At 41.2% G+C, this 18105-nt stretch overlaps 1 protein-coding gene across 4 annotated transcripts in view; it reads right to left on the bottom strand.

The window, feature by feature from the left end:
- Nucleotides 1-18105, bottom strand: part of CTDSPL (CTD small phosphatase like) — a 79978-nt gene that overhangs the window by 24012 nt on the left and 37861 nt on the right. For 2 of the 4 annotated variants that reach the window (XM_068673327.1, XM_068673330.1), the window contains exons 2-3: nt 11851-12005; nt 4750-4782 (exon numbers count right to left, since the gene is read on the bottom strand). In XM_068673327.1, the coding sequence (XP_068529428.1) occupies nt 4750-4782; nt 11851-12005 (188 nt within the window). The remainder of the gene's footprint in view (nt 1-4749; nt 4783-11850; nt 12006-18105) is intronic. The other 2 variants (XM_068673328.1, XM_068673331.1) reach the window with 1 other exon arrangement.

Genomic DNA, 18105 nt, shown 5'->3' with positions numbered 1-18105 from the left:
TACAATCTAAATAGACTAAAAGCTTATCAGAAGAAAATTACATCCACTTAAAGACAATCTTCTTCAGAATCCATGCTTTGATACATGTTTCTTGACTGTCTTTGAAGTGAAAGAGGCAGGGACATTCGCCCAAAACCTCTTTTTTGTTAAAAAAAAAAAAAAAAAAAAAAAAAAATTGCTCCATTCATTTCTGTACTTCTAGGACTGCTAGTATTTACTGTGAATTTTTGAGTGAAGTTAATCTGCATTACATATATATGGAGAATATAAGGAAATTGACTTTCTTTCATGTAAAAATACGTATATGAAAAATGTGAGCACCGTCAGGTCACAGTTATCCTTATTCTGTATCTGGAATCTAATACAGTTGCCATCAGAGAAAGGATAAACAAACACCTGGGGCTACAAAGACTTTGGTGAGAGGCCCTGACCTCCTTGCCTGCATGGAGTCCCCTCTTCCTCAGCCACCTCAAGGGCAGCAGCCAGGAGAGGACCAAGCTTACCTGAGGTAGCTGCACAGGCATGCTGGTTATTGTCAGATTTTCTCCCTTTTTTCACTATTACCTTAGGGGACAACGTGCAAATATTGACCTAACTCCATCTAAGAGGCCTACTCCTCCAGGTTTGTCCTGGGGAAGGTCTCCCACCAGAGCAGGTCACTTTGAATTCTGCCTCATCCTGTTTTCAAAGACACGTGGCCAACTGCTTGTGCATTTGAAGACAGAAGAAATACACTTTCCATTTCAAATCCTGCATCTCTTCTGCCTTCAGCTTTAAAGACTGATTTTCAACATGATGATCTACCTGGAAAATGTTCTGAAGCTGCAAGGCCCACAAGTTGTGAGACCACAAAACGTCTGGTGACTCTGGAGCAAAGATGTAATTTTTAAGGCTTACAGGCCTTGCATGTAGAATATCAATCCACTCGTTTGCCATTCAAACCTTCTGATCTAAAAAAAATTCCACACCTTCCAGAGTAGCAAAGCTTTTATGCAGAAAATGGCATTACTCAGTCCCCTCACTGATGGAGACACATCTGAGGAGAGTTGTAATTTCCAGATTGTCATTGTAGCTAATGGTGAAGAGATACTACAGACTGCCACAGAATTCAGTAGAAAAATACTCTGGTGTCTCGGTACTCTAAGTCCTAGCTTGGTCTTCAATCCCAACAAAAACTGAATTGTATACAAGTTAAAGCTTTTAAACCTGTCAGTGTTTGGGACCAGGTCTCACGGCTGATCAGCTTAACCGACCTTGCAGTGAAATGACTGCTGCACTGTTTCAGTCCCATGGAAATCGTATTTTATTGGCTAAAGAGAAAGAAAAAAATGGAGGGGAGCAGGAAAACAGGACTTCTGGCTGAGGTTGAAGGAGTTGGTGAACAGAAACCTCTCAAAAATTTACTCTACAAAGCAATCATAACCCTTCTTCTCTGCAGGCCCACATTTCCCATAAAAACAAATACCAGAATTTAGAAGTCCTTTCTCTTTGTACTGAAAATGTTGTCTAGTGTACGTGCAGAACACTAATTTGCTGTTTAGGTTCCCTTCAGTTCTCTTTTGTTGTACTCTGCAGCTAACAGCTTCTCCCAGCAGGTAGGCACAGAACACTAATCGAGGGTAAGAGCTCCCCATTAAATCCTCAGTGCCTGGAGAAGCCAGCTACTGTTGTGAAGCAAGCAGTTCACAAACTTCTAGAAAAAGCTAAAAAAAAAAAATTATCAAAATGTAGTTAAGGAAAAGTGAAAATGAGATATCCCAATGCTAAGAATTAACTTCTGCAGGGATTCTGAAGACTGTTTTCAGTGCTGTTCCTTCATACTGCACTTTTAAATACAGGAAAAAAAATAAAAGGATACTTCCATCTTCATTTTCATTCAAAAGAATGAAAATGTGTGAAGTTGCTATGGGTTTACTTTGATATATCTACTGTACTCTTTTCCAAACAAAGCAGAGAAAAGCCCAGGAAAGCACAGGCATCCTGAGCTACAGCCAACACATATTGAAGTTGAGTCTTCCACAAAACCCCTCGAATTACTATTCTGCTCACGTGTCAGCTGGTATTTTTTCCTAGTTTTGTGTTTATTTCACCCTTAAAAATAAACAGCTTTGCAGTATTATAAAAAAAATAAAAATCAGTTACACTGCTGTTTAATTTATGCCTTATCTGGAAACAATTTCATAATAAACAGAATAAAGTTCACCTTTAAAAAAAAAAACACACCAAAGTTGCACAGTTTCTGTTTTCTGAAGAACTGGAATGTTTCCTGATTGGCTCTTATCTCTATCAATAACCAAGTGAAAATTCATACCTAAGTTTTATGTTTTTCACATAAAGTTTTGTAAGTTATATAAGTTTTTTTTTTTTTTTTTTTTTTTTTTTTATATTAAATGCAATTAATATAGCAAATACTGGATTCAATTTTTGGATTCAAAGATATACTTCACCTATCAGAACTTCTTTGTTTTGTGGCCAAATAGGTAACCCTAGCAGACTGCCAGACTTTACATGCACATGATAAAACTCTAGAAAACCTCTTATTTTGACTGGAGGCTTCAACTTGCAAGTTTAATGAGTAGAGAGCAGGCAGGGCTCTTTTCAGAGCCACCAAGGAATTCTCTAAACACTTGAAGTGATTACATTTGCGATGAACCCTATAAAAAGTAAACGTCCAATTTAATTGCGACCAACCTCACTGTCTGTTTAAAGGATTTTCTCCTGGTATGCATAATGCATACAGCTCAGCCTATTTCTTACTCACGTCCCTGTGGAGCAGAGCAGCAGGAACTTCCACCTGCCTGGGTCCTGACCACAGATTTCAGAGCATCTCAGAGTCAACCTCTGGGCTTTGGTGCTTAGGACAAGCAAGGTCTTGTAAGACCAGCAAGAAGGACTGATTTTGGACTTTTTTTTTTTCTTCCAAACACAATGTTGTCTTTGCCTCTCCTTTCCTTCTGCTTGCTCCATATACAGAGTGCTTTGCCTTTGACTTAGAAGCCAATGCAGTGCTGCTTGCTGGACCAGTTTTAAGAGCAAGAAGCTCCCCAGTGCCAGTCCCTTGACGTCCCCTGAGTGTCCTGCTGGGGAGAAGGCATCAGATGGCCCAGGAGGAGATGAACAAGTGCATTTAGGCACCTGTCCCCTGAGAGCTGCCTGCTACAACTGCTAGAGTAAGTTAATTTTACTACCTTCAGGTGCTGGGAATACAGTTCAGCAAAATTACATCTGAACCACAATAAAGAACAGAAAAAAAATAAACCCCTTCTCGAATCCTTCATTTTCCTACCACTACCCAAGCCTAGCAGAGCACTGCTTTACCATCACGAAGATGGTGTTCTAGCAAAGCTTCTGGTTTTGTGTCTGTATCAGACAAAGCTGTGCTCATTTGTAATTTCAAAACTGTCTTCGGCATGAACACTTACACTCGACTCTTGGGTGACGTTTTACTCTAGCTCAGAGCCAGACCGTGTTTCACGTTGACTACCAGTACAGGAGCTATCATGATCAGATTCTGGTGGCTATCTACAAGAAGGAGTACTTCAGAAATCAGTGTTTTAATTTGGGAATTGACATCTTCCTAGGCCCGAAGCTTTTTATTTTAAGACTTGCAAAGATGCAAATTATCTATGTGTGCGTGTGTATGTATACAACACGCACACAAACGTAGGCATTAGCCATATAGGAAAGAATATCATGTTATTATTAATAAGGAACAAAGAGTAATTCCTAATAGTTCTTATAATGGGTGAAGGAGGGAAGGGATCTGCAGTTTTCACCACCTCCTGACACTGCAGCCCTCCAGCACTAATGGGATTCTTCCAAGAGCCCTTGTAATGCTGGGCTACATGAGAAGCAAGGAAAAGAGGGGAAAATAGTATCTTGGAAATACTAAGGTCTTTAGGGCTACCAAGTATCTCCAGAAAGAGGGTTGTGCCAATAACCCCACACACAAGCAGTGGTGTGCTACTTCCTGCAAAACTCTGCAATAATAAAATATTTAAAAAAAAAAAGGCAAAGGAGCTCAAAAAAGTACTTCCAGCTAGGAAGTACTAAGGCCTAAGTCTTTCTCCACATAAAAACAAGTAGAAAAGGAGCAGCTTTTTGGCCAAAAATGGCTATCCCACATTAAATTAAAGGGTTCAGCTTGAAGAACTTGTTCTTTTATTTAGGTTTGAAAAATAATTCAAATGCCAAACAGCATTCCACGTTTAATCCAGGAAAGATAAGTAGGAATACGAGGGCCATAAAACAACAGCTGATAATGAGAGCATCATCTCCAGCAAGCAAAGTAATACAGATATGGTTGGCGTACTCTGTTTTCCTAAAATGGCTTGTTTCAACACAAATTATGGAGCTTCTACCTCCTCTTTTCCAACAGGAGTATTTGGAAAAATAAGAGGAAGAGTTTTTTGTAGATGTGTACCACTTGGTAACAATGAGTCACCTTTTGTCACTATTAAAATAAACAGCTTCAATTGTTAAACTACTACTACATTTATTTTCAAAATGCTAAAAATTCAGAAACAAATTCAACTGAGATGCAAGATGAAAACCGTATAAAACCCAAACTCTTCTTTTAGTCCGTGTACAACATGTGCAGTTCAATTCATCTCTGAGTATACACCGCAGACAACACAAAATCCTTTTGTTAACATGCAACACAAAACAGACCTGTTAGACTGCAACATAAGATGACTCAAAGCAAAAGTTATGAAAATTATTAAAAGAAAAAGGGATAAAAATACATACACTTGGTATAGGCATGACCTGCATCTGGTCACCCTGGGGAAAAAGAAAAAAAATCACTGTAAGGGTAATGGCTTTTAAAGGGTAGAACAAAGGTCTGAAGCAGTAAATGTAGCACTCAAACATTTTAAACCAAAAGTTCAAAGTATTCAAGAAACCAGGGTAAAAAAAATAAAATAAAAACAGGATCTTGTATTTTAGTTGCTAAAATGATTGGTTAGTATATCGCTATTCATGATTTTTAGGAGACTGGACTGGTAAAACCCATGCTATGATTAAAAGAGATGATAATAAGAAAGTACCTGTATTTACTGTAACTTTTTCAGCTTTAAGGTCTATTAATGGGTATATCTGTCCTGTTTCACAGCAGCAGCAGCAAGAGGCTCAGCCAGACCTCAGGAGCAGGGCAGAAGCCCACTTCTTGAAGATAAACTCACTTGAGACGACGGCCTCAGAAAAAACCATCATTTTCAATTAAACAACAGCAAAAAGGCCAAGATGGACGGATGGATGATGACAAAACCTAGGAATCCCGTTTTCTTCAGCCAGAAAGAGGCAGCACTATCAATGCTCTTCTCATAACCTTATTTTTTTTTTTTCCAGTGTGCTTGGAAGCACTGGGAAAAAAAGCAAGATGACAGTTGGGACCTTGGCCAACTTGACGCTTTCTTCTCATCCAGGGACCTGACATACTAAGGCAAAAGACACTTCCTTTTACAGCCTCCAAATGCAGAAATGTTGATTGCAGGGTCACTGACTTAATATGCAAGAGATGTGGGAAGCAGGAATTGCATTTGCTCATCATGTACCGCTCTCAAAGAGATTTGTTTTCTGGTGGGCACTGCAAGTAAAAAAAAGAAACTGACCAATTGTTGCTTAGGTAGAAATGATTTTTTTTTTTTTCTAATTACTTGGAAAGCAATGGTGCTGACTACCAGAAGACTATTTGTTGAAAGTTGAAAGGACTGCTTTCCACATTGAACATCCTCTTCTGGCTGAAAAGGTCTTGTGCTCGCTTGTGTTGGAACCTCACAGTGTTGACAAATAAAAAGTTGAATGACAAATGAAAATAACTCCATGCTATTTTTACGTACCTTTTCTTGCTAAAATAGCAGATTTTTATTGACCTTTGACCAAATCCCAGAGAAGCTGCTGAAGCAGCTGAAGAACAGATAACAGATGAACTATCAAAATGTTTCCTTTAGTAAAAAGTACCTGACTTAAAAAAAACAAAAAACAGAGCAAATAATAGGATTGGTTAATTTAAATTATCCTCGAGATAATAGCAAAAGAAAAAAAATAGTAATTCAGCATATTGAAGTCCACAGAGGAGGATGTCATCTGAAGTTCATGTGCAGTTTGAGAAAGGAGTGAATGAGAATAGGTGTCAGTTGGATCAGCTGGCCTGGGATCAGACTGTTATCAAGGATATGGTTATGCAGGCACAGCACTGATCATGAACCTGTGGGTTGTTTTGTTGTTGGCTTTTTTTTTTTCTTCACTCACTGTTAGACTAAAATACAACCAGGGCGTCTCTTCTGTCAACAGATAAAATAGTATGAGAGGTAGAGGAATACGGTGAAGGATTATCTTAATTGTGGGCACAAAAATAGTCGTGTATCACATCAGGTTTTCCCACAAGCTCCCAGAGGCACTCGTGGCGATGTAACTTGCTTTTTGTTTTGGCAATCTTGTGAAACCAGAGCTGCACTCTATGGCGTTACTAGAAGCCTGACTTCCATGAGAATCTAGAATCAAGTTGATAAAGCCCTTGAATCACTCTTTGCTGTATTTTTCTTGCAGAATTTATTATATCATAAAGTTCTTGAGGAAAACAATTGAATTCCCTAGGTGGAACCCTAGAAGTACATATACAAAAATCAAAATGGTTATGACGATGCTTGGAAAAACAAGCGGAACGATAGATGTAAAAGTCTGCTGGTAAAGTGTAAACGGCCATGAACAGACAAATGGTTTTTAAAAACAAAACTGCTGTGGGAAATTTTAAAAAATGTCCTGCCTCATTTCCTGATGCCTTGGAACAGGAAGGGAAGTAGGTCATAATGCTATCGTTTGAAATAGATGACAGATGACTGCATTTGCTGAAGTCTTTCCATGAGCTTCTCATGCTGGTAACAGGACAAAGCTCTTAAAATGCCAAAATTGCCCCATTGTATAACTAAGATATCCAGGAACTGATTTGTCCAGCCACTGAAATTAGTGTTTTTCATGTCACGATACATGCGGTGATAAATCTCACCTCTTCCCTGAGCCCCGTAGTTTCAGTTTGAGATGCAGTGCTCAGGTAGCACAGGGGATCGATGACTGCCAAGTGACAAACCATGGTATTTTGCCTGTTTGAGAACAGTCTGTGTGCAAAGACAAGGAGATGTTTTGTTTTAAAGAACAACCTATTCATAGAAGAAGCTGATCAAATGAACAATTCATTATATTGATTTCTTCAACCCAAGTTTTTTTGCTAGGCTGTTGATAGTTAACATATTACCATCCTTAACCTGCTTTAATCTTTCATTGACTTGGATCGTGGAGCTTTGTCTCATAATATAGAAGACTTTTGGAAGGCAATGGACGAGGTCTGAATGAGGAGGCAGAGAAAGAGAAATCAAATGGATCTGCGTGGAGATTTTCTTATTTTCTAAACAGATTCATCATACATCATGCTGATGACGACCAGTGCAATCAGACCGTAGGAGTTTCCAGCTCTGATAGCAAGGGTTAAGCAGGAGAAAAAAGTACTGTTATTTATATTCATCTCACTTATCTTCTTCCACACTGGGGAGTGAGACTGGTTCCACGTCTGTTCAGCAAGCGTGCTGTTAGGTGTCCCCATCAGAGTCCACGTGCATCTTGCTCCTCTACGTCTTTTGGATGAAGGAGATACTTCAGATCTCAAGAACACGTTCCTTACAGGCTCTGTTTTTCTCACTCCGGTGAACCTTATTCACATGGGATAGAGGAGGTCCTTTGCCCTGCACTTTCAAGTGTGTTATAAATAGCGATCCCTAAAGCAGAAGTGTTGGAGACATGACAATAGGTCATCAAAACAGTTTTCCAGCATCTCCTTGGAGATGGCAGCACCCTGCAGCGGAAAGCAGAGGGGAGAAAGACACCTAACGTTTGTAGTGGTTGGGATGGCTGAGATGGAAATTCAAGGACTTGACCTTTCTGGCTTCACTCCTGTAACAGGGAAAGCAGCAGGGGCAGCTGCTGCCCCCAGAATAAACTTTCTTCTAATTCTGTCTTCTTCCCCATTGAGAGTGGATCAAGACCTTCTCCCCTAATCCAGCAAGTACAAAAAAGCCCTTTCCTCATTCACGCTTCATCTTGCTGAACGTGAGCCATGTGCCCAATCTGTCTCCAACTGGGAAAGAAAAGCAGAGATTACTGCAGAGGAACTGGGCTGTGGGAGAAATGGCCGCGTGCCGAGAGGCGCCAGAGCTCCTCAGCCACCAGGACTGAAAGGGAAGGGAAGAGAGCCCATTTGCATCGAGCTTTTCCCCCTTTTCCCTGGTTAGATCTCTCCTTGAAGCCTGCAGATGCTCCAGAAGTCAGGTAACAAAGTTGGCCAGAATAAAACAGACTCCAGCAGCATGCCCAGAAATTACACATTTTGAGTCAGACTGCTCGCTGCGGAACAGAAATTGAGATTGCTCAGAAGAAAACAAAAACCGCTGCCTCCCTCCCAACACTGCTGCCCCAAAAAAGCTGGCTGGAAGGTCTTGGCGAGCTGCCTGCTGCTGAGAAGGCAGGAAAAAATTAGCCAGGATTTCAGGAGGCTGAACATTGTGTGCTCCCAGTGACACATCAGACTCGGCATCCGAGCTGCAGACAGGCCGATATACCCACTGTAACAGATATTCCATCTTAGAGCTTATCTTTGGGCTGCACTAAAAAGCCGCCGTGTTTTAAGGAAAACAAGCATACAATAGTTTCAGTAAATACAAGTTATTATTGAAAAATGTTGTATCGGAACTTTAGAGACAGAGCGGACCATTCACTTCCAGTATTAGAGTCACGCTTGGACAAGCAGCTGCTCTGTGAGTAGAGGTTTTGGAAAGTGAACTCAATACTTAAAGAAGTTTTTGGGCTTTTTATTCTTTTCTAATGGAGCAAAGTCAGTGCTGTGAAAGTCTCGTGTGCCAAACCATGCTCAGTTCGGTGTTTCTTCCAATCCTATGAAGAAGTGACATGCCATTTAACTTGCCACACATAATCAAGTCACATTATTCGGTAAAACACTAAATGAAGCACTGATTTCATTTCAACTCTTTTTTTTTTTTTCCTAACACAGCAAGAAAAAAAATCTCAGCACAATTACTCAGAACAAAATCTCACAGCTCTGTTTTCAATTGCTTTATGAAATACCCTTCGCTGCTTCCCCTCCTTTACGACAGGTTAACATCGAAAGAATGGAGACTCCTAATTAGAAGGAAGTAAGCTTGTCACACCACATTAAAAACGTGCCAGAAGCAATGCAGAACACTGAATTTCTCTGAAACCGGCACAAGTTCTCTTGGTTTCTTTCCTTCCCCTCCAGTCTTGATCACTAGTTTCCATGTAACGGTTCCATTGAACAGTGAAAACAGAAGGAGAATACATCCAGGCAATTTTATACTCCAGTTTCTAACCATATAACATCATTGTGCAATTTCATTTCCCCAGTTTTGAAGGGAAAGGTTACAGGAACCAATTGCACCACGGTCAGAGGTCACCTGTGATGAATCAATAATTAATACAATAATACAAGAGTGACAGCAGATGTAAGGAAGTGACCGTCTGAACAGCAGCCCAACAGAATTTAAACTCTTCTAACCTGGCAGGCAGATTAATGCAACAAGACCTTTAAACAAAGAGCAGAAGAGTTTAGGTAGCGTGTTGTAAAGCTCTCCCTTCTTTTCTAAAGCTGGTTGTTATGTCCTTTTCGGATGCGTAATTTAGAAGCTGATGCCCATGCTGCATGTACTTTCCTCCAATTTACACATCACCTCCTCATCTAAATAAGATGGGACTCACTGGAACTCAATCAAACCCAAGGCTCCTGCACAGATCTAGACCACAGATCTTTTGGTAGAAAGCACAGGCCTGACAAATGAAAATATTCATGTATATCCACCAGTGCTGTTTTTCTGTCTTTTAAAGAATTTCCCTCTTATACTAACCATGTTAGTGCTGAAAATAAAAGCAGCGTAGAAAAGAATATAAAGCTTATTAGCTCGCAGAACTGAGATTTAAAATGAAAATGCTACAGAATCTATCTGTACTCACCTAAAAAAACACCCAAACGCTTAGCTATACTTGTTTCTTTCTACAGAGAACTGTTCATATCGGAGTATATTTCACTGCATCTAAAGAAACTGCACTCATTGGTAATTCTTTTTAATGTATTCATTGGACTTTTCTGCCCAATTAAGTTGTACTTTGGCAATTCTCTCAATTCGGTGATTTGTGTTATTTGTGGTTTGGGCGCACACAAGGATTGCGCAACTCCAAATCACTCACTAAGGTGGTAACAACGTGAGGATGGAAACCTGTGTAAACAAATGCAATCACTCGCTCAAGGTGTAAGAAACATTTAGAAAGTAATTATGTGTTTTACGAAATGTACTCTGAAAAATTTGGATTCCAGAACATTTTAACTAAAATTTTCCAAAGATTTTTTTTTATTATTATTATTCTTTAAACAAAGTTTTCTTTCTCTCACTTTCTCTTATTTCAATTTTGCTGTTACTCTCACTTCTACCACTTTTCATTCAGCAGCATAGTGCAAAAGGAAATTTCATTATTTTCCCATTTATTTTCTTTTTCAGGTGAACGTGCTACACACTACTTAGATTTCCCTTCAGCCTATCCAAGCTAGATTCCCTTACTTCATCTTCGCTAGGAAAAAAAAAAAGTTTTAAAATACACACACAATTTTTCCCCTTGACAGAGAAATTTTCAGTGCACTTTTACCCTGCCAATGTATTTCTAGTCTCTGATGCTCAATTTGCTTTTCTTTCCTCTCTTCCTCCACAGAGCCTGTGTGCTCTCTCCTGAGCTTTACAGAATTCAAACACCAACACCAGAATTCAAAAAAAAAACAAAACCAAAAAAAAAAAACAAAAAAAACCAACCAACCCAAAGATACGGGCCAAGTAGGCAAGAAATCAGCCGCATCAAATATGAAAAATTAGTATGAAGAGCAGAGGGGTGAAAAGATGGAAACTTCTTTGTTTTTGTTATTATTCCTCAGCATGGATACATCTATTCTTGCAATCCCTTCATGTCCTCAAAAATTGGAGGGGAAAGATTTTTCAGTTTCGAATGTGAGTGCTGAAACACAACACAGCACGGAAACAATGGTACTGCTACATGTGCACTGAACTGAAATCCATCAGCAACTTAATGCAAATCTGCTCAGCATCATCGGATTGAAAGAAAACATAGAAAATTATTTGTGTTGATTTTACGGTACTTCAAAGCAGTTTAATTGCTCGAACTTAATGAAAGTAATCTGCTGCTCTTAACACACAATGCTTTAAAATGCTCGAAGTTTAAATTAAATTGACTTCTTAGCTGAACAAAACTATTAACAACCTAGCCAAAAGAGCAAAAGCTGATACCTCTGGTCTCAGCATGCATTAAATGCAGGTGAAGTGGTTAAAAAAAGTCAAAACAATTAACAGTTCTCCCCCTTCCTGGACTGTTCTTACGTCACTGGAATTATTTCAATTGACATTGAAAGCAGCTCCACTAGGCTCCATTCAGAAATCCTTCCATCTTCCTTTATGTGCGAAAGAGAACCAAAGCTAGGAGACAACTCAGCATCTGGAGCATTATGAGAAGTCTACATTTTTAGAATGCCTTACTCAGGTTTTTTAGTGTTATCTGCATATAAAATACATAGAGCCTTCATGGAAAGTTAGTTTTAAATCGCAGCTGCATGAATGCTATTAGCAATTCATCATCAGAACATTCAGCTTCTCAGTAACTCATTATGGTTACCCACAAGGGAAACCTGTTGAGACAAACTTTTAGGAGTTCATAGTTAAACCTTGGTTATAGGAGACCTTTTACAACAGGTAAATAAGATAAAAGCCTGACCTTCTGAAGTCCTCCATTCTCCTCCACCAAAGGAGGAAGAGCACTGGTGCTATTGGTAGATGGTGGCTCGACATTGTAGTCACGAAAGCAGCAGAATAAGGTGCTAAAGATACTTCGACTCCTTTGCTTCTTCAAGCTGATATTACACTGGGACACTGGAAGAAAAAATACAACAAAAATAAATTCATGTAACAGACCTATTTTTCCACACATACAACAACTGAATTTAAGATTGGTTATTACCCAAGAAGTTCTTCTTGAGCCTTAAGATAATCCCATGGAATTATTCCATCATGTTGAGACCCCCTCCTTCTATTTCAACACACTCTTTGCTCATCAAAGTTGCACACAGTGTGTTACTAACAACTTGGGTCCCTGCAGAATCACAGGTTTTGTTATACTGACAAAATCAAGTCCCGGGAGCTGCAGGATTGGGGTGGGAGAGTGTCGCTGAGCGAAAAGAAAGGCCAGGACTCCTGTTTGACTTGCTTATTGCTCTACCAGGGTTAAAAAAAAAAAAAAACACAGATGGGTAAAACAAAAAGTTACACACAGCTCAATGAAAGCAAGAGTAGCACTTTTTAAGACCAGAAGTGGTAGAAAAGGGTAACATTGCAGAAAAAGGAATACACACAAGACAGCCAGCGATTCCCTTAAGATTCAATCAGATCTTGAACGAAACATTAAAATAAATTAAAAAGACAGTTCATAAAAGGCTTTAGAGCAGTTCAGTAATGCCTGATTTGCTCAAATATTTGATGATCTGTTGTTAGCCAGAAGTTCTTGTTTGCCACGCTGCAGTGCAATACCCGCTGGATTCGGCGTCCAGGCGTGGGTTCCACTTTGATCTTGCACCTCCACGAGGTGCTTCTTTGATGTTCAGCTACACCACACCGCATCACACGGTCACGCCATGGCCATCTTACAAACTAGTTAGCAAGACGGTAGGGTTAGGTAGTTACGAACTATCTCCCTTCCCATCACCGGCCCCGAGAACACCGTGCAAACCCAAATGTTCCTGGGACAGGCGCTCCCATCACCTGCCCCGAGCTGGCTGGGACCAGTTCACCCTTTCCATTAAGCGGAGGAATACCTGAGCCTATAGGGATTAATCGCTTCATTTTCAGAGTCTACGAATGATTTCATTTTAAATATATGCAAGCAAGCCCCAACAAGTTATTTTCTGTTTCTATTCCCAGCTACGCATCTAAAGCTGGATGAAGAGACTGCGAAAGCAAACAACCCAGCCTTCTCCACGGGTAGCACGTGAGCATGTACATCTCAGCCTGCCAGAGGATGACTACGTGGCTTTAATTTGCTCCTGTTGATCACGCCGCGAGAGTGAGCTCAGGGAAGGAAAACCCAGTTATGGCTTTAGACCTTCATCATGTCCTCCAACCAAAATGTGACTGTGGAAGAAACCTTGAAAAGGTATATAAAATATAAATAAAAGAATATATATAAGTATAAATATAAAATATAGCTTATTTATCTTGGAAGAAACACAACACCCCTCACCCCACAGTGAGAGGCTGACGCCCTTGGGGAGTCCCCTATGAAGACGCATCCATTCCTAACTCCCTACCTCGCCTCCTCTGTTGAATTAAGAGGGAACCAACACAAACACCTACTTTCCTCCCAATACTACAAAGACCTCAAGTGCAGTCGAGGCAACTGGCAACGTGCCTAAATACAAGAAGAAAATGTCTGCAGGAGTTTTGTATGGAGTGGAGAAACCTGCCTGGAAGAACCACGGTGGGCTGGAAGCAGGAGGGGTGCGGGTGCATGGATTTAGAAGCATCACCAGGCAGATTTTGACCAAAATTCCACATCAGATTCGTGTCCCTGTTCCCAGAAGTATTTGGAAAAGTCAGCACAAGCTGGACATCAACCATTTGTCTTCCCAAAACACCTCGGACACATGGTGCCTGATGACAGCGATGTTCTGTTCTCCCTGTAGTGCGCATTTCTGTAATAGCTGACGTATTTTTGCCTTCAAGGGAGGCAGTGCTCTAGTTCAGCTACTTTCTGGAACTGTTCCCATATCAAACACTAAACAGGTTTTATAAACTTTCATCATTTAAAAAATCTTGGATAACAGAATAAAGTTAGCACAGGGCACAGATTTGTGCACACGCCTGTTCAAGGAAGCGTTGCACTGCTGCAAAGACACTTGTAAATTGAAACCATTTTTCAGCTGATCTAAACATTGCTCCTCAGTACTCAAACAGAAAAAAAATATGCAAAACTCCACCCATTTGTGATGTACCTACATGTTAGAGAAAAAGGCTTATTCTTAAAGTGTCACGCTCCGTCTACATCAGATCTGTGGAAACACGTTCACAAATCCCCGTGGACACCCAGCGCAGCTCCCAGCCACTTTTTCAAGCAGCACTCAAGAACATCTGTCCCGCAGGCATAAAGAAGCTTGTTGCAGCATCATCAAGGCAAGGAGAAACTCCTTGCTGACCTCAACCACTGAAATATGCTGGTATTAGGAGAGGGAGTACAACGCTGTGCATCTTGTTACGTACAGCCAGTGCCAATGACGCCCCCAAATGATTTGTGTTTCGTTTACATTTGCCCTCTCTGTACCAATACATGCAGATCTGTGATGTGCTGAGCTCTGTTTCACGGGAATAATTTTGATATCCCACACCCGTGAGCCACTCGCTTTGCCTTGCTTTCCTCTGATCTATCCGTTCAGCCTTCACTTAAAAATATGAGAGCAATTAAGCAAAGCTGAATGCTTGGAATAGGAATGTTCTTACGCAGCATTTATCATTTGTTGTTCTCCTGGACTTCTTAAAGTACAAGGATGTAATATTAGATTTCATTCTGCAAACAATTTTTATGCATAAGAGCCCAGCCTGCACTGTACAACGAAGCCCAGCTGATTCTCTAAGCTGGGACTGAAGTAGGTCTTCAGAAAACCTCTCCGTGAAGTTAAGAGGTTAACATTCAGCAGGAAAAATGAGTTACCAAATGCCTGCCTTGGACGCTGCAGAACACTTCTGAGCTTTGTCTTTAGGAGGTTACTGAACACAAGCAGCATGCAGGGATTAAATTTACCGCAACCACACCACGTTACAGTCCTCGAGTCTCATACGCTAAGGATCAGACCGTGGGTGTCTGGGATGCACAAAGAGCAGTACTAAGAGGTTACAGGGCAAAATCCCAACTTCTCAAGAGAAATTTTGCTTTCAGCTGCAGCAATGTGCATGTGGCAAGGAAATGCTGGAGCTGCCAGTGACCTCTGGGGATCCTTCGGGTCTGCAGCCAGGCTGTTGCTCAGGGACGAGCTGCAGCAGCGTCCTTAAATTCCTAACTTAGGGCCTTGGTTGAATATCAGGTCAACTGGAACAGCGTGACGCATCAAGGAGCAGCCCTTCTACTTTTCCTATATAGAGGACTGCAAGAGGCAATAAACAGAGGAAAGACTCGGAAAAATATTCAAAAGTCTTGGACAAAAGCTACTGATTTGTCCCAACTGTTTAAGAATACTTATTTATTTTCCTTGATCAAATCAGTTTAGATCTGCACACTCACTTTTACTTAGGGAAAGACTTGTTTTTAGGAAAAAAGTTCCTTAATTCTGCTTGCCATTCATAATAGAGTGGTGTCTCCAATAGGCCTTTCCACTAATTTTGATGTTATTTTTAAAATTAGATATTTAAACCAACTGGTTTAAAGGTTCTGCTATGACTTAAGAAAGCGTAACTTTGGATGCAATACGGCATGAAAGTGTTTAAGCAGTGTGACATGTACCATTAACATACCCAGGCAGTGTGCACACAGAAAAGATTTGCAATCTATCTCTTTTTGAGCAACTTCAATGCTTTTTGTGATTCGCAATGCTGCCTCCTTCCCCAGCTGCACTGGACCAAGCCAAATGCCAGATTTGCATTTTCAAAGAGCTGACAGTCCATACGGGGAACAGACATAACCCTGCAAATGTGAAGAAGCATTAAAACTGAAACCCTGGAGGCCAGCTAATCTTAAAGAGAAGAGATGAACGGCAAAAGACGTAACCAGCACTCTCAGAAAGTCCTCAGGTAAGCCCAGGCAGTGAAGATGAGAGCTGTGTGCTCAATTCTCCAACACCCAAGCTGAAGCAGCACCAGCAGGTAATGGAACCAACAGCTGCCTGCAGAAGAGTGGGAGATCGAAACACCACAAGTCTGGAGCAATCCTTTCCCTTAACAGCAGCCCAGGGGCGCTGCGACTTCCCTTCCTAAAAGCCAGGGACTGTGTGCCCAGCAGTCCTCAACAAATTCCTTTTCATAGCTCGGCCTCATCACTTTTGAGCTTACACCAACTTCTAGTGCCAAACGTCTCCCATGGCAAGAAGGCTGTTCCTTAACCCTCCTTGTTCCCCATCCTTGTACCTGCTCCTGTTTGTATTTTGGGACTGGAACTGAATGCAATGCCCTGGATGAAAGGAGAGTGCACGGTGAGTTTATACACCAAGACAAAGCTTTGTGGTACTCCATTAATTCCTAACATCTTACCTGTGTTTGACTAGAATTAGGCTAATGTGATTTTTCAGAAGATCCCATTAACACCGAAATTGCTTTATTAACAGAAGCTTCAGACACCACTGCAAATACAAGGTAAGAATTCTCATCTCTTCTGATGCAGAAAAATCCACGTGTACCTACCCTTAAAAGACGTCAGAGCAGACACTTCAGAGACGTGAGCAGAACAGGACTACGCACACACTACACTTTGCAGAGGGCTGGAAATGGGAGCATGGCTCTTGCTGCTGGAAGCCAAGTCCCTGTGGTGCAGATTTGCACTTTCAAACCTGAGCAATGTCTCACCTGCAATCCTCAGGTGCTCCCCTGCCCTCGCTCTCACAGAAAGCTCCTTGCTCCCAGCCGGGGTGCTGCAGGTAACCTTGTTCCTGAATTACCCACAAGCTGCTGGAAGTCATGTATGGTCCCAACAACTGTGCTTCTCGAGGTCTTCTGGCAAGTCCCAATGAACCCACAGCATTACTAACCACGGGGAGGGGGTCAAGGAACACAATCCCAACAGCAACAGGAGTTACACAGTAAGGAAAACACACTGAAATAAAAAAATGTTCAGTCCAAGGCTTCTCCCATCAAATTTTGCTGTGATTGTGTGAATCAGAGTTGATTTACACTTTGAAAGTCGCTATCAAATTACAATTAAACCGAAAACCAGATTGCTGGGCAGCCACGGTGCACGAAAACCCTGCCTGCTCCGCAGAGGCACCGCGGGCAGCCTGGTGAGCTGCTGGCCCCATCCATCCCCTTGCAGCCTGTGAGGGATCTAATTACCGCCGCGATTTTCCTAATGAAGTGAACGCAATAGCCAGCCTTCCTGAAGAACATCAACCGGGTAATGAAGAGACTTTCAGGGCGTTTACAGCCGAAGCTGCTAAATGCAGTAAGGTGAACCTCTGTGTATCAGGAGCGCTCTGCGAACGAGGCTGTTCATCACACAAAATGGAGAGACACAAGTAAGAATCCAGTAGCATTAAACAAAGCCTCCTTTGAAAAGAAAGCTTCTTCTATATTTACAGATGCCTGATTGCTCAATCTCCGTAACCAGATTTATTATAAAATTGCCTTTTTCTAATATCCTGCAGGACTCAAGCTAGAAGCAGCTGAGCAGCAGCAAGCTGGTGGCTCTGCTTCCCCAGTCCCAATTTTTGGAAGGTGCTGACCAGGATGCATGTTACTTTACAATACTTGACAAAATCTGCACATGATGCCTTGACTACTTTAGTTTTAAACACCAGTCAGAGCTTAGCATTGAAAGATTTAGTTTTCCATGCGAGCTTGCCGAAAATATAGCAGTAACAGCACTGCCACATACCTGAAATAACCACCCACAACCGGTTTAACCTTCAAACAAGTAAAACCCAAGTAAATTGCTCTGTTTAGATCGAGTATGATATACTCCAGAATTATTTTCATTCCAACTGAAGCTGGCAATCCCTCTCCCCACCCCCATACATAATTAAATAAACTTCAGGTTTTGTTTTTTTTCCCCATCAAAAACGTATTGCTTTGAAGGGAGGGATCCCAGGCTAGATTTGAGAAGATTTTTTCTTCCACAAAACATTTAACTCCCCCCCTAGCAAGCCTCCCACTTTAGGGAGGAGGAATTTGAAGAAGAAATGAACAGCACTGCTTTGTTAACCCATTCCGTGATGGTTTGGGAAGCACGCTCAGAAGTTGCACCTGTAGGCTGAGATCAAACAGGAACAAGAACCGCTCATCC

The sequence above is a fragment of the Anas acuta genome, chromosome 2, assembly GCF_963932015.1.
Source record: "Anas acuta chromosome 2, bAnaAcu1.1, whole genome shotgun sequence".
NCBI classification, from domain to species: Eukaryota; Metazoa; Chordata; class Aves; order Anseriformes; family Anatidae; genus Anas; species Anas acuta.
The sequence above is the reverse complement of the archived record's forward strand: the minus strand, read 5'-3'. Positions and strand labels throughout refer to the sequence as shown.